The sequence below is a fragment of the Cucurbita pepo genome, chromosome LG02 (assembly GCF_002806865.2).
Source record: "Cucurbita pepo subsp. pepo cultivar mu-cu-16 chromosome LG02, ASM280686v2, whole genome shotgun sequence".
NCBI classification, from domain to species: domain Eukaryota; kingdom Viridiplantae; phylum Streptophyta; class Magnoliopsida; order Cucurbitales; family Cucurbitaceae; genus Cucurbita; species Cucurbita pepo.
Genome location: NC_036639.1, coordinates 3,780,789 through 3,795,762, shown reverse-complemented (window position 1 = coordinate 3,795,762; position 14,974 = coordinate 3,780,789). Strand labels below are relative to the sequence as shown.

Sequence of the window (14,974 nt, the reverse complement as noted above, 5' to 3'; positions counted from 1 at the left end):
GTGACTTTTTACACTTTTTTTCTTTTTTTTTTTCTTAAAGGGAAACTAAATAAATACAAAATTAGTTCTATATATCGGCGAATATTGGGCATGATTATCAGAAAACGCCATTTCGGACATTAACGTACCAAATGGAGGGGGAGAAAACGGCGCAAACTTCTTAGACGAATTGACTCTCTCAGGTCGCTGTTCTCCTGGAACTCGAATTTTGATCCTCTCTCTCGGCGTAATCTCCTTCTGTTCATTCTATAATCTTTCATTTTCATCTTTTCCAGCCTGATTTTGATCTTCGCTCGAGCAGTTGCTCTCCAGAACACAAGGCAAAGGACCTGTTCCAGCGATTAAGGAAGGAACGCTTGTCATATTCAGGTCCGTTTTCAAGATACTCAGTTTTTGGTGTCAGTATTTAGCCGTGGATTTAGGGCTTTGAATTTGATCCAAACCCGACCTTCAGATGTTGCACCAATCGACGGGTTTTGTTCGGTTTTACACTTTACAATCGGTTCTCTTCTGCTTGTGTGAGTAGGGGATTATACTGTTATTTGCCTCATGCTAATTCTGCAGAAGTTTTAGTTGTAAATGGTAGATGAAAAACTATGTTTGTTAAGAGTATTGATTCTTTTTTGATGTAATTAGTTGACTTACGAATTCCAAATCTTAAGAAGTATATTGAACCCCTTTGTGATTGTAATACAAAAAATGAATTTGTTTTTTTTTTTTTTTTTTTTTTTTTTTTTTTTTNTTTTTTTTTTTTTTGTTGCTGTCACTGATTGGACTTTTGGCCTTTTCTTGTATATTACGGGCAGAGTTGCTTGAATTGAATTGTTTGGCCGTTGAAAGCATTCCATTTCATGGAAGGCAATGGCCTGCCATCATTGGGTCGTGTGAAGCTTACGGATTTAGCACCATCTGAAGGCGTTCCTTCTGAGTCTTTTAAATCATCGGTCACAACTTTGTCACATTCACTAGCTCAATACTCTGCTGCCATCATACAATTCCCTGTATATGATGGGGCTCTTTTAAGGTCTGGTTTAGATTCTTCTCGCCTTTACTTCCATCAGAGAGCTGCATGTCCATCTGCTGAGTTGATGCAAAACAATGATTCGCTGGAGTGGTGCAGAACTTCTGGTTACTATATGGATGCTCAGGGGTGGCAAGAAACGTATGATTATAGGCCTGGATTGACTCAAGTTGAGCCTGGCAATGGAATGGAGATACCACCAGCAGGTTTGCCAGATATATATGCAGTTTTTGGAAAGGCATCTCGAATTATTTTGGATGCGATTAGCTTCTCTCTAAACTTGCGCAGCTCTCCTTTCACAGAAATACTCGATAATGTTCCCCTAAGAAGTAGGGAGATATCATCTTCCGTGTTGTCTGTGTGCTGTTATGGGAGGCCCTCATTTCATGGCGAGCATCACCATAAATTTGCTCAAGAGGATAGCCAGTTGGCAATGTATACGTCTGACCATGAGCATCAGATTGATAAAAGTCTTATTACTCTGGTCAAGTCGGACAAGGCAGGTTTACTGATAAAAGATTTCCATGGTAGATGGATTCTTGTGGATGGTGATCTTGGTCCTCAAGATGCTGTAGTTTATCCCGGACTTGCACTCTATCAAGCAACTGCGGGGTATGTGAATCCTGCTCTGCTCAGACCGGAAGTGAATAATATTCAAGGTAGTATGTATGGACGATGTTCCTTGTCATTCAAACTCATGCCTAAATCCATGACTAGCCTTAATTGTTCAGAAATGAGAGCAGCTGGCCATGGGGTAGATGTTCAATTCCAACTTCCAGTACCAGTTGACGACTTTATGCAGAGATCACCCTCTACCGACCAACTCTTTAACCGCCCAAATTTCCAGAATTTCAGTTTGTCGACATCCCAAGAGGGTAGGCCAAATCTTCTTTTTATAATTTTTGCTTTTGTTGCCGATGAATGTCATTTATTGAGGTTTCTTTCTGTAACCTCCCTTGGTATGGGGTTTGGCTCTCCCCTTTTTGTAACTTAATTTCATCAGTGGAATCATTTCTTATTGAAAAAGAGTCGTAAATTCAATATTAATTTTTTTTACACGTTTAGTACTTGTGTTTTTGGTTGATGAAATTTTAATTTACCCTTCCTTTCCCTTTGATGTTTTGCCTTGACGTAATAAGGAGCCATCTTCTTAGATTGCCATTTTGCTATATATTTGGAGAATTTCTTTATATAGTGAAAGAGCGTTGTGAGAAAATGATTCAATGTATACTCTTTGGGTGAAATATGGATTGGAAGCCACATATTTTGCATTCTTTTGATGTTTATTATCGCTCGATAGTTTGAATGCTTTCTGTTCATTCCATCTTTATCCACTTGTTGGGTAGTGTAACTTCTTAGTAACCTCCTAGTTTAAGTAGACCCCTTAGTGAGAAGCTTTTAATTAACAGGCTGTTGGATCGATGAAATGCTGGTACAGGATCCATAAAATTGAGGAGGAGAAAGAATAATTCAAGTACCAAACCACTACCCCCTTCTAAGAGATTACGGCTTGAGGCACAGAGAGTTCTGAAGGAGAGAGTACAGGACATCGCAGATAAGAAGGGTATCAAATTAAGGTTCTGTAATCTGAAGGATTGTGAGAGTCACATTCACAGGTTAGATAGCCCTTGTGCCAGCACAAGGATGGAGATTGGATGGCCTCCTGGAGTGCCGTTTGTTCATCCTCATGATCTACCTAATAAGGCAAAAATTGGTTTTCTTGAAGCTTACGAGCCTGGTTGGTCAGCTAGTCATGACATTGAATTAAGTCTTACTGAACCTGGACAAGTGGGTCAACAGTCAACCAACTGTAAGTGGATCTATGTCATATTCGCATTTGCATGTTACAGAATGGTTCTTGTTTTTAGCTCCCAACACATTCCCGCTTTGCAAATTGCGTTCAATATGAATGATGCTTACTGTATTTGGTCCATTTCAGAAAATCCTTGATCATGATCATGATGTATAGATACTTGTTATAGTATTATTGCCTTCAGAAAAGGGAAGTGAAATCGTACTTGTGTGTCATTATCTTCCTATCGAGTGAGGGTGGGTAAGGACAGAGTACAAAATTGTAGGCATGTACAATATTTCCCATTATTCATTGTAATTTTTCCTTGTCCCTGATTTTTTCTTTTATTTGCTCACTTTTTTTAATTTTTCCTTCCTCCCCTTCAGTTGCCCAGCGTTTGTCTTTGGCTGCCAAAAAATCTCCTAGACAATTTTATGAACCTTTCAGGAATCAGGAAGATTAACTGGTTAATGGAAGAGATATTAAAGCTGTATAACAATGTTGCATTTGCTGTGTATGTGCCTTGGGGAGGCATTCGTGAGTATTGAAAACTCGATATACAATTGGAAGTTGTGTCCATGTTTGATGGCAGGGGAATCATTGACAGAAGATTACCTTGGTCCACAAGTGAATTGAAGCCTATAGTATATATTTCCTTGAAGCTTGAAGATAATTGTGTTGGATCCTTTGAGCTCCATGCTGCTTGTGTTTCACACTCTTTAGTAGCTCTTCTTTATAACTATTTTACCAGCAGTCTAGCACGTATATCTCTTGGTATCATGGGTTTTCGCCCTAGCGTAGACTGATTTTAGTTTAACTTATTCAAATTTTTAATGTGCATGTGAGTTTTACCTCGAGGATACATATTGGTGCCGTAGGGGGTTTGAAAGTTTAGCATTGGCTAGGCTGTCACGTATACCATTTTCATTAAATCATACTACTTGATGTACATTTGGCACTGTCTTCGTGCACCGAAGACACAAGCTCTCTTTTCTTTTACTCCAATTTTTCTACCTCATCTTGTTCTTTCTGCTTTCACTTGCTTAGCTTCCATGTTTGTTTGCTGTATCTGCATTTCTTCTTCACTTAAATGTTTGTTTTTAGCTTTATTCCTTTTAGATGTCAATGGCCAATTGTTTTTTATTCCTGTCTCTGCAGAAATCAGTTCATATTCTGTACATCAATAGATTCTCAAGGCCTTGTAGCTTGCAACTTCAAAACCAGTTCCATTCTTGGCCGTTGATCAGCTCATAATACCTTCATTCGGATTGTTGTTTTGATGCCCAACGTCGACAAATCATGCCTATTTGCATCTTGCATAGACTGTACATACAAGTTATTTTCTGGGTAACCCAGCTTCATCTTCTTACTTTTTGGAGGATAGTTCTCGAAGAAATCGATCAGTTAAGTTCGTGAACCAGTAATGGTAATGGAGCGGGAACAACCATTTCCTTCTAGTAGAGAATTTTCTCATGTGAGTCAATCACACCTTCATGTTCCTGCACTAGTGTAGCCAGCTGCTTTGGTCAATATGATCTATAAAATTTGGGAAATACGATAAAGAGCAGAAATATACTAACTTTGAGGTTCCTGAAGAAATATTCCCTTTTTTTCTGTTCTTGATACTGTTCCGTTTTTTAGCGACGTATTGTGACTCGAGCTCTTCACAATACGTTCTCTTTTGTTCTTAGCTTCTATGATAGTTTTCCATTTAAAGTGTGGGATCCTTGTGACATTCCAAGCAAGGTGATCTTTGTAGCCTTTCTTAAGCAGTAAAATTCAGACTCTACCTTTTTTCTTGTTTTGGTTGCAGAACTTTAAAGACTGATATTTTCCATTCTTCTCTTTACTACTACTTGCTAAATAATTTTTGTTTCATAGATCTTTGGAAGAGAACGAAAGAAAACAAGGCGATCGAGGTAAGGCTGCTGCTAATCTCCTGCCGTTCGTTCATTCACACAAACTGCAGGTGTTCAACCTAGCTGTTTATTCATTTACATTGGCTGTTTATTCATATAAAAGACGATCACGATATGAATGTTCAATGCTGCACGTTTGTCGTAGGATAGGTAGTTTTCATTTTCATTCATGTGAATAGATTTACAGAAGTGCAATAGGAAGAAGAACACTCTGAACCAATTGGTTCAACCTTGCGATTCTGGAAAAGGATCAAGAAGTTAGTTAGATGATGATGTATCTGTATCTGTTTTTTCACTTGGTGTCAAATTAATCGATTCACTGTAGGTTGATTTGCTCAACCAAACAGAGTTGAAAAGAACTATACCGACATATCCTGAAGTCGAAATGAGTTATTTGCACAAATTTCCAGCAACTGATCTTCACCGGCTGGGACGCCCCGGTGTTGGTTGTTGTGCTGATGAAAGGGTGTATAAGGATTTAAGCTGCTTGCTGTCATGGAGAGCTAGCTGAAGCTGCAAATCATCAGACCACCATTTTTCCAATCCATGAGCTTCAAGAAACCTCTGTTTTCCCTTCGACATCACAAACAACATTGCTGCAGCTGCCGCCGCTTTCCATTCCCATTTGTGGGGGTAACATTTTCTTTCCCTTCATTGCTTTTCTCTACTTGATCAGATTCAGTATATGAACAGCAAATATAATCGCTGTTATTTACATATAGATGTGCGACCCACTTCCCTGGATTCTTCAACATGTTTAGATTCGATACCCAACTCCTTGAACCAGCTGCTGTTGATGTTTTTTCTCCTAAACTATTGCTGTTCTCTGTTGTTTCCCTGCCTGAATGAAGCATTGATTTGATTCTCTTCCAAGCAAACTCTGCTTTTTTTCAACATAGATTCCTTCTTTAGCTAAGGCCTTCCCCATCTGTAGAGCAAACCCAGTGTCACAATCGCACTTTTGATGGCAGCGGACTTGCGATTGTGCGGTACTCACTTTCCAACGATAAGTGAGCTAAGCCAATTCGTTCTTGCGTCGCCTACGGCCAAGCGACGTATGCTCGAGCCTCTGGCCTCGGTTTTAAGAGAAGGTTTTAGAAAACGAGGGTAGAGAGAGATTTTCGAAAGAGAGATTTTTGAAAGAGACGTTATATAAGCAAGCAAGAGAGAAATAACGACGACTCACAATATATAACATTGGGTAGGGAGAAGTTGACAACTAGTCGTATCCCCTTATAGTACGTTATGAGGCATTTCATGTCTGACAGGCCTAGACATGATATTTCAGAAACGTCATACTTCCTAGAAATACAAAAGTAAAACACTAGAATATGAAAAGACATAAAGGGTTGGGCTTGTCATGGGCATGCGGCCATGGGCAACATGCCTTGGACGAGCATGACCGTGACATCGGTAGAGCAAACCCAGCACAAACCTAGCATAGATTCCTTCTTTAGCTAAGGCCTTCCCCATCTGTAGAGCAAACCCAGCACCTAAGGAATGACCAGGAATACAAACATTGTTGCTTCCATAACTCTCAGCACAAGACTTCAATGCCTCCAAAGCTACATTAAACCTGACAGAACCCTTCAAACTTTCCCAAGCAAGAAACCGAAGGTCGTCTTCGATATCCCGCTGGAACGTCGGGCTTGAGTAATGTCCCTCTTATAGTGCTAAAACAGCCCTTGGTGCACCACTGGGTCTGATGAGTACTAAGTCAGCCATGGCTGCGGACCTATCCCATTCTAGTATTGCACCAAAATATGGACCCATTGGCTCTTTTATTAATCAAGGTTTGAACTAGCTTGTATTTGAAGGGGATCCACCATTTGGGAGCCTGAGCATTTTCTTTGTTGCTTCTGTTCTCTTGTCTGTCTAGTTCAGGCAACAACAGTTCTTTTGTAATTCCCATCCTTCCTGCAGAATGTGCAAAATTCCTCATCAGATTCATTTCGTTTTAGGACTAAATTTCAGAAGACATCCGTAACAATCGTCCAAACCCACTGCTAGCTGATATTATCTTCTTTAAACCCATCATAGTAGATATTGTCCTCCTTGAGCTTGTCCAAACCTTTTACTAGTAGATATTGTCCTCTTTGAGCTTTTCCTTCTTTCCCGTTTCTAGGAGAGAGCGTAAAACAATGGGAAACAAAGTCACGGGAGACTTTGCTTAGAATCTGGATTTAATGCGGATATCTTAAAATATTTATTTTATTATTCATTTTTCTCAGATGGAAGACAGTCGTGTGACAGGGAAACGCTCATATCTCTATTTGTCAAATGACCAAAATTACCCCTTTTTTTTGGGTGAATATTTTAGATTTATTTTATAATTAAACTATTATTAATAAATTTCGTTTGAATTTCTTCTTCAATTTAATTTTAGCTTAATAGTAAAAATATCTCAAATTTTCAAAAAATACTATTCAATTGTAATATTATTTAAACATTCCAAAACTATTATTCAATTTATTTCTTCTTCGTCTTTAATTTTTTAATTAATTTTTAATTTGAGAATAACTTTTTAAGTTTATGAAAGATTAAATTTAATATTTCAATCTTTTAAAAAATAAACATATTTTAATAAATAACAAAATTCATTAATATTTTTAAAATTTTAATTATATTAAAAAAACTAAACATACTATGAAGTATTTATTAAGTTATATCAAGTTAATATTTATTTTTGTTATATCAATTGATTCATTGATATACTAATTTATGAAAATATTAATATTAAAAAATATTAGCGATGAAAAAAACTTAATTTATGTGGCCAAGGTATTTTCAATCAAATTACAAATATTGAAGTGGCTATAAATAAACTAAACTGAAAAACTGGAAAAATAAATAAATAAATAAATCAATTGTAGCCGCTAATTTATGGGGAACTTGTTCAAGCTCCGCTTCCAGTCCCAGTAATGGAGACCAGAAGCCATAGATTTTTCACTTGAAAGCAACAAAATCATGGCCTCCAATTTCATTACTGCGTTTCATTGCCCGAATCCACATCCTTCTTCTTCTTCTTCTTATTCAAATCTGCAGCAGAATACATCGCTCATTTTGAAGTTCCATTCTCGTTGTTCATCTTCTTCGAGAAAATTCGCTGTTTCAGAGGGCGCTGAGGGTAGAGTTCAAGATGAAGAGCTTCTCATTTCGTCTTCTTCTGGTATGCATCAATTATTCACTGCTTCGTCTCTCTTTTCTTGTTGTTTAGTTATTCCTTCAAAATTGTGAGTAGGTTGATTCTTGTCTCTGTAATCCTATAGTTTAAGGCCGCTCACAATGAGAGAATCCTATTCGTAGAACTCAACGCTTGAGATTTTAAATTGTTTTTGAGAAATCGAAGTGGTCTATCGCTATAATTATAATGAAGTAAAGATGATCTTGCTTTTTCTTGTTAAATTCATTTGTAGTTTCTTTGCTTTGACATGGCCTGATTCCATTTCCAATTCAGTTCTTGTGGTTTCAAAAATTTCAATATCATTCATATTATAGTTCTTATTATTTGCGTAAAGGTTATCAAACATTTGTTGTGACCAATGAATAACAAAAACGCAATATAGAGAGCTATTTGTGGACAATATCCTCTGGTACTCCAAAACAACATTAGTCATAGCTATTTTTATAATTTTCAATCAAAATGATGCCTTAAGAGCCAACCAAAATTTATGTCTCAATCAATTTTATGCATCACACCAAAATAATCTATCATAGAGTTCATTTTCAATATCTATGAACAACTTGCCGTATGGGATTTTTGTTACACTTCTGTGTATGATAACCTTTAAGCAAATAATGACGACGATATATGAAAGTTTTAGAAGTATAGAAATCAAATTGAAACTAGAGTTAAAGCGTTAGACTAAAAGTGTAGTTTAACGTACTCGGTTTAAAGATTAATCATTTTTCTTTTCAAATGTAAAGGAGCATCTTCTTCTGCACGCACACAGCTTGATCTCTTGGAGCAACTCTCTTCCGGTAGCCAATTAGTTGATGGTAAGTGGGCTTATTTCATTAAAATGCATTAGTCTTATTTCATTAAAAAATGTCATATCTGAGAGATCCCACGTCGGTAGGGGAGGAGAACAAAACATTCTTTATAAGGGTGTGGAGATCTCTCCCTAGCAAACGCATTTTAAAAACCTTGAGGGAAGCCCGAAAGAGAAAGCCCAAAGATGATAATATCTGCTAGCGGTGAGCTTGGGCTGCTACAATTTCACTTGAACTTACTGAGATTTTATGTTCTCAGGTTATGAGAGTGATGGCAATTACCAGAGAACTACAATCCGTGATCAGCTTGCACAATTGTTCAGAGACAGAGACGACGATTTTAGCATTCCGTTGGGTAAGAACTTGAAGAAGGTTAGTGCCAAGTTTTTGACAATTTCACAGAAGAGGAACATCAAAAGACAAGAATACTTGAATGAAGTATCACAAAGGAATGATTCAGTTTTCTTTGCTACAGTTGGAGCATTTGTAATTCTGCCACCTATTGTAATATTAGGTATTGCTATACTGACTGGTTATGTGCAACTTTTTCCGTGATATGCTGTTTATACAAACATCATATATATATATAGAAGTGGTAATATCTTGATATCCTTAACCCCGTGTTCATAGTTTCTATTGTTCAATTTTTAGTTCTATATTTCTTGAAAAGTTACGACCGGCTGCTGTTTCATATATGATTTTACCGTTTAAGAATAAAAAACGTTAGAATTAGTCCCTATGGTTTGATAAAACTTTACAAAACAGTCCCTGTCTAGAAACTATTTATGGGGTTTTATCAAATCACAAGGACCAAAATAACTCCTTGCTTTTGTAACAGATCCGTTCTTGATTTCTAAGGAGACCCACTGCGGTGTGTGCTTAGTGACATTGGTGCGAGTACCGACAAGGTGCGATTGTGACACATAGGCCCAAGGTGCGACCTATGCACCTTGTTTCAAAGAAGTGAGACTCTTCTTTTGAGGCTCGTGCCGAGTGCTCAAGCCCAACTAAACACATTAACATTCCTAAAATCTCAAAAAACACTCAATTTTCTTAACCTTTACATTATAAAAAAATTATTTACATTCTTAAAAAAAACTGAAGCCCTAAAGGGCTATTGCACTTTAGTCAAGTGAGCCTCGAGCTTTGGAAAGCACGAGAGACGAGTGAAGAACAATAACATTCACTCTCCGTCTCTAACAAAATCTAGAAAATGAAACTTACAAATCCCAATAAGAAGAGAGAAATGATAAGAAGAGTGATAACAATCTCATGTTAGTGAAAACAACCTTTTGAGAACTCTGTTTACTCCTTCAGCATGGATCAGTAGGCAGTTCCTTTTGCTTGTCATTTGGTGAGAGCCCTTGATCAGTAGGTGTTACCAATTCATTGCCCAAAATAACTCCTTGCTTTTGTATATACACCAGTTTGTCTTGGAATAGGTAAAAGAAGGAAATCAAAGAAATTTCAACAGTGAAAACTATGGTCCAAATTCGTATCCTTCGTGACGTTTTCTCGTGGTAAGCAAATAATCCTGAGTATACATTGAAAACTCCTAGGAGAGATACTGCTGTGCCAAACATCCAGTGTATGAAAAACCATAGGCTTCTTGTTCTAGAGCCCCTGCCAGAATGAGAAAGGAATGGATTCAGAGTATACAAATTGAAATAGATCATACTATTCCTCTTTCCTGATCTAAATCCACTGAACACTACTTCCTTTGTTTTGTTATCTAAATCCAAAGGATTGGATTACAAGGTCCCACATCAGTTGGAGAGAGGATAGAAGCATTCTTTATAAGGGTGTGGAAACCTCTCTCTAGCATACGCATTCTAAAACCGTGAGGCTGACGACGATACGTAACAAGGTAAAGCAAACAATATCTGCTAGCGGTGAGTTGAAGCGGTTACAGTACTACTTTGAAAACAACCTCACAATAACTCTTTCTAATAAACTATTGCTGCATATTTGAAGAAAATATGAAACTTTACCTCTTTGGCCTTACAATTCCAATCAATGCCTGTAACCAGACCATCCCATATAGGCCAATCCCTATCCTTTGATGGTTATTATTGAAAGCATTGTTGAATTTCTTGATAGACATGACTGCTCCAGCTGTGACTAGTAATACAGAGAGTATCTGTTCATCATAATCAAGTTAAGATAATGTAATGAACCCATCTTTGTGATTAGAGGATCATCAAAATCCATCAAACTGCTTCTATAAATTTGGAATTTTAACTTAGTTTCTATTTGAGTATCTAATTAGTTAGAATGTGATGATGCCTGTCTTTTCTTTCGATGCAAGTATTCATAATAATCTGCTGGATCAACTTTTTGTGTGTAGAAACTTGGGGGCTGTATCAGATATTCAGAATCAGGGCCCTTGGGTTTTCTCTTGAACCATCATTAAGCTCATAAAGTCAAGAAAAAAGTGGATTGTTTGCTTGTTTAGTGAAAAGATAAAGCTAATTGCATTAATGATGATGCTTTCCTGCAACTCTATGTAGTTATTGTTTGTTTAGTTTAAAAGGATTCTTCTTTAAGAAAACAAACACCATAGAGTTTATTTTAGGCCCCATTTGATGATCAAAGGATTCACGATGGTTTTCACTTTCCTTAGCGAAGAAATAATAGAATTCTTACCCAAATTTAAAAAACGAAAGCAAGTTTTTTCAGAATCTTTTAGTTTTTGAATAAAGAAAGAAACATTTAGGTGGAAGTAATGTGTGAGATCCCATGTCGGTTGGGGAGGAAACGAAACATTCTTTACAAGGGTGTGGAAACCTCTCCCTAACAGGCGCGTTTTAGAAACCTTGAGGGGAAGCTTGAAAGGGAAAGCTCAAAGAGGACAATATCTGCTAGCAGTGGGCTTGGACAGTTATAAATGGTATCAGAGGCAGACACCGGACGATGTGTCAGTGAGGAGGCTAATCCCTGAAGAGGGGTGGTCACGAGGCGGTGTGCCAACGTCCTCAGGGGTGGATTGGGGGGTCCCACATCGATTAGAGAAGGAAACGAGTACCAATGAGAATGTCGGGCCCCAAATGGGGGGTGGACTGTGAGATCCCACATCGGTCGGGAAGGAAACGAAACATTATTTATAAGAGTGCGGAAACCTCTCCCTAACAGACACGTTTTAAAAACCTTGAGGGGAAGCCCGAAAGGGAAAGCTCAAAGAGGACAATATCTACTAATGGTGGACTTGGGCAGTTACAAATAGTATTAGAACCAGACACCAGGCAATGTGTTAGCGAGAAAACTGATCCCCTAAGGGGGTGGACACGAGGCGGTGTGCCAGCAAGGACAACGGGCCCCGAAAGAGGGGTGGATTGGGAGGGTCCCACATCGATTGGAGAAGGGAACGAGTGTCAGCGAGGACGTTGGACCTTGAAGGGGGGTGGATTGTGAGATCCCACATCGGTTGGGGAGGAAACAAAATATTCTTTATAAGGGTGTGAAAACCTCTTCCTAGCCGACGCATTTTAAAAACCTTGTGGGGAAGCCCGAAAGGGAAAGCCTAAAGAGGACAATATCTACTAACAGTGGGCTTGAGCCGTTATATAACTTTCAAAAACCAAAATAGTTATCGAACGGAATTTCATTATTGCTAGAGAAGATTGAGATGAACAAGAGATGAACTTGCCTGTAGAATTGTGTGAATGTAAAAGTAAAACTTCAGCCTTCTTCCACATTGCTCTCTGTTGGACATTCTGATAACAAGAATCCCAACCGGCATAAGGAACCCCATTGAAGCCCATAGAAGAAATCCATGGAGTGTGATATCAAACAGTAAGCTGGAACTAATCTGCTGCCATTATTAACCAATAATCACTTTCAGCTATACATTCTAAACCTTCTTTTTCTGCAATGATATTCATTTCAAATATGAAAATGAAACAATAGGAAGAACAATAAGAAACCTTCTGGCTGTGATCTTTCTTGCTTGTATTGAATTCCACATTTTTCTTGAGCTGTTGCGATGAACTGAGTGGTTGAAATGTGAGAAGAAGAAGGAGAAAAAGAATGGAGAAAGAGAACTTTTTGTTCTGTAAAAATAGCATTCTTTATTTGCTTCTGATGAAACAGGCACCAAGAACAATGCAGAAGCCAAGCCACTCTTGGAAGCTGCTTATTTGGTTGCTATGGATATCACAAGGGATCTTCAAAGCTTTTGTAGCAATGAGGTAAAAGGAAAAAGCTGGACAATGTCAGAGGAGAGGAGCAATGAAGGGTTGTGATCAATAATGCCTAAAGAGGACGCTCAACTAAGGTACTTGATTTTTCTCTAGAAATACATCTGCCTTGTGTTGGATGTTGATCTAAAAATATGTCGGTCTCTAATGACCATTAGATACAAAAACAGATTACTTTTACAATTTTTGTCTCACATATCATCTGTCTGTGCAAAATTGTAAAGAAGGCTTCGTTCTTCTCTCCAACTGATGTGGTATCTTACGGTCCACCCCCCTTCAGGGATCAGCCTCCTCGCTGGCACATTGCCCGGTGTCTGGCTTTGATACCATTTGTAACGGCCCAAACTCACTACCAGTAGATATTGTCCTCTTTGGACTATCCCTTTCGGACTTTCCTTCAAGGTTTTTAAAACACGTCTACTAGGGAGAAGTTTCTACACTCTTATAAAGAACTCCAACCGATGGGATCTCACAATCCACCCCTTTTCGGGGCCCAGCGTCCACGTTGGCACTTATTCCCTTCTCCAATCAATGTGGGACCCCACAAGGGGCCCAACGTCTTTACTGGCACACCCCTTCTTGTCCACCCCCTTTTGGGACTCAACCTCCTCGCTGGCACATCGTCCGGTGTCTAACTCTGATACCATTTGTAACGACCTAAGTCCATCGCTAGAAAATATTGTCTTCTTTCAGCTATCCTTTTCGGGTTTCTCCTCAAGATTTTTAAAACGCATCTACTAGGGCCCACACTCTTATAAAAAATGCTTCGTTCCTCTCTCATACAGTAAGTCGATCAAAAGTTGGAGGTTTGATACTCGATGATTTTCTTTGACTTTAAGAAAACCATCTCACATAATCTAGAAAGCAAAAGAAAAAGTAGGAACTGTTTGAGTTGGTGCTATCCTGTAACCCTCTTTTAGCATGAACATCTGAAGAACAGGTAGTATGGACAAAGTTTTCAACCATGTGGGGTTCACTGTGTGAAATTTTATATGATTTTATGGGGAGTGACATAAAGAATGGAGTGGAATTTCACAGCAAAAATGGCTACAACTTTCAATAAGAGAAGAAAATGGTAGCCACAATCTGAAAGTGGGCTGTTAGTGGATATTGCTCACAACTTTATCTTTTTTGTTCTCCACATTCAACAAATTTGTTTGTTTCCATTGAACTCAACATTATTCTACAGGAGTTGTGTTATTACATCATTTTTTAGTCACCATTTTTTGTTCTTGCATCATCTAACCGTTACGTGTTTAGAGGTGATAATCGTTAGATTATCTATGATTTAATATTCTACGAGTTTACTTTGATAGTCGAATGTAGTAGAGTTGAACAGTTCTTCGTTGAAATTAATCGTGTTGAGTGCAAGCTGACATGAAACGCTCACATATACTTTTTGACCTATTTTATTAGTTTATTTGGTTACTATTATTGAGTTCTGAGGGATAAAAATTTGTGGATAGAGTGGAGGATGTAGCAACGGGTTTAAGTTTTATCGACACGTCGATATTTCTACATGTAGGGATTATTAGATGAACACGACTCTCCATAATGGTATGGTATTGTCCACTTTGAACATAAGCTCTCGTGGTTTTGCTTTGAGTTCCTCCAAAAGGTCTCATACCATTGAGAAAGTATTTTTTGATTATAAACCCATGATCATTCCCTAAATTAGTCAATGTGAGACTTTCATCATCAAAAGGGATGTTTATGAATTGGGTTGGGGCAATTTTTAAACCTAACTCAAGTGTTCGGGTTATAAATTTTTCAACCACTCTTGTTAAATAATGAACCTAACCCTAACTTTTTTGGGTTGGGTTAATTTTTATTGTTCGATCATTTATTTAAAATTTTGTTTTTTATAAAAATAAAATGTTATTTCGTAAAATATTTATTACATTATTTTAAATATTTGTAAAATTTACGATTCAATATTGAAAAATTATCTTTAAAATTTTTTATATTATTTCTAGAAGTGGTCGAAGAATAAATAATTATAAAAGTAAGAGAAAACAAAATAAATATAAATATATTATAAACAAAAATATAA

The 14,974-nt window shown here is 37.6% G+C and overlaps 3 protein-coding genes and 1 pseudogene across 11 annotated transcripts; 2 read left to right on the top strand and 2 right to left on the bottom strand.

Annotated features, from left to right (window-relative positions):
• Nucleotides 1-79: 79 nt before the first annotated feature.
• Nucleotides 80-5,545, top strand: LOC111788739. Of its 9 annotated transcripts, XR_002814214.1 has the most exons (6): nt 98-369; nt 807-1,896; nt 2,460-2,831; nt 3,972-4,287; nt 4,695-4,732; nt 5,058-5,545. XR_002814214.1 is itself a non-coding variant. In XM_023669204.1 (5 exons), coding segments are annotated over exons 3-5 (1,419 nt in total). In that variant the 5' UTR covers nt 80-182; nt 276-369; nt 807-851; the 3' UTR covers nt 3,974-5,003. The 9 variants fall into 9 exon arrangements, 5 of the variants coding, with proteins under 5 accessions (XP_023524972.1, XP_023524974.1, XP_023524976.1 ...); XM_023669204.1 differs by lacking the exon at nt 5,058-5,545 and having other exon boundaries at nt 80-182; nt 276-369; nt 3,972-5,003; XR_002814213.1 differs by having other exon boundaries at nt 4,695-5,545.
• LOC111787654 lies at nt 5,153-6,767 on the bottom strand (annotated as a pseudogene).
• Nucleotides 6,768-7,588: 821 nt separating this feature from the next.
• On the top strand, nt 7,589-9,341 carry LOC111787590. Its single transcript, XM_023667605.1, has 3 exons — nt 7,589-7,901; nt 8,660-8,731; nt 8,985-9,341. Exons 1-3 carry the CDS (start codon nt 7,700-7,702, stop codon nt 9,278-9,280), a joined length of 570 nt encoding a protein of 189 aa, XP_023523373.1. The 5' UTR covers nt 7,589-7,699; the 3' UTR covers nt 9,281-9,341.
• Nucleotides 9,342-9,756: 415 nt separating this feature from the next.
• Nucleotides 9,757-13,216, bottom strand: LOC111787589 (cytochrome b561 domain-containing protein At4g18260-like). Its single transcript, XM_023667604.1, has 4 exons — nt 12,649-13,216; nt 12,372-12,536; nt 10,717-10,865; nt 9,757-10,348 (listed from the first exon to the last, which is right to left on the bottom strand). The coding sequence occupies exons 1-4, from the start codon at nt 12,787-12,789 to the stop codon at nt 10,039-10,041; spliced, it is 765 nt and encodes a 254-aa protein (XP_023523372.1). The 5' UTR covers nt 12,790-13,216; the 3' UTR covers nt 9,757-10,038.
• Nucleotides 13,217-14,974: the final 1,758 nt, after the last annotated feature.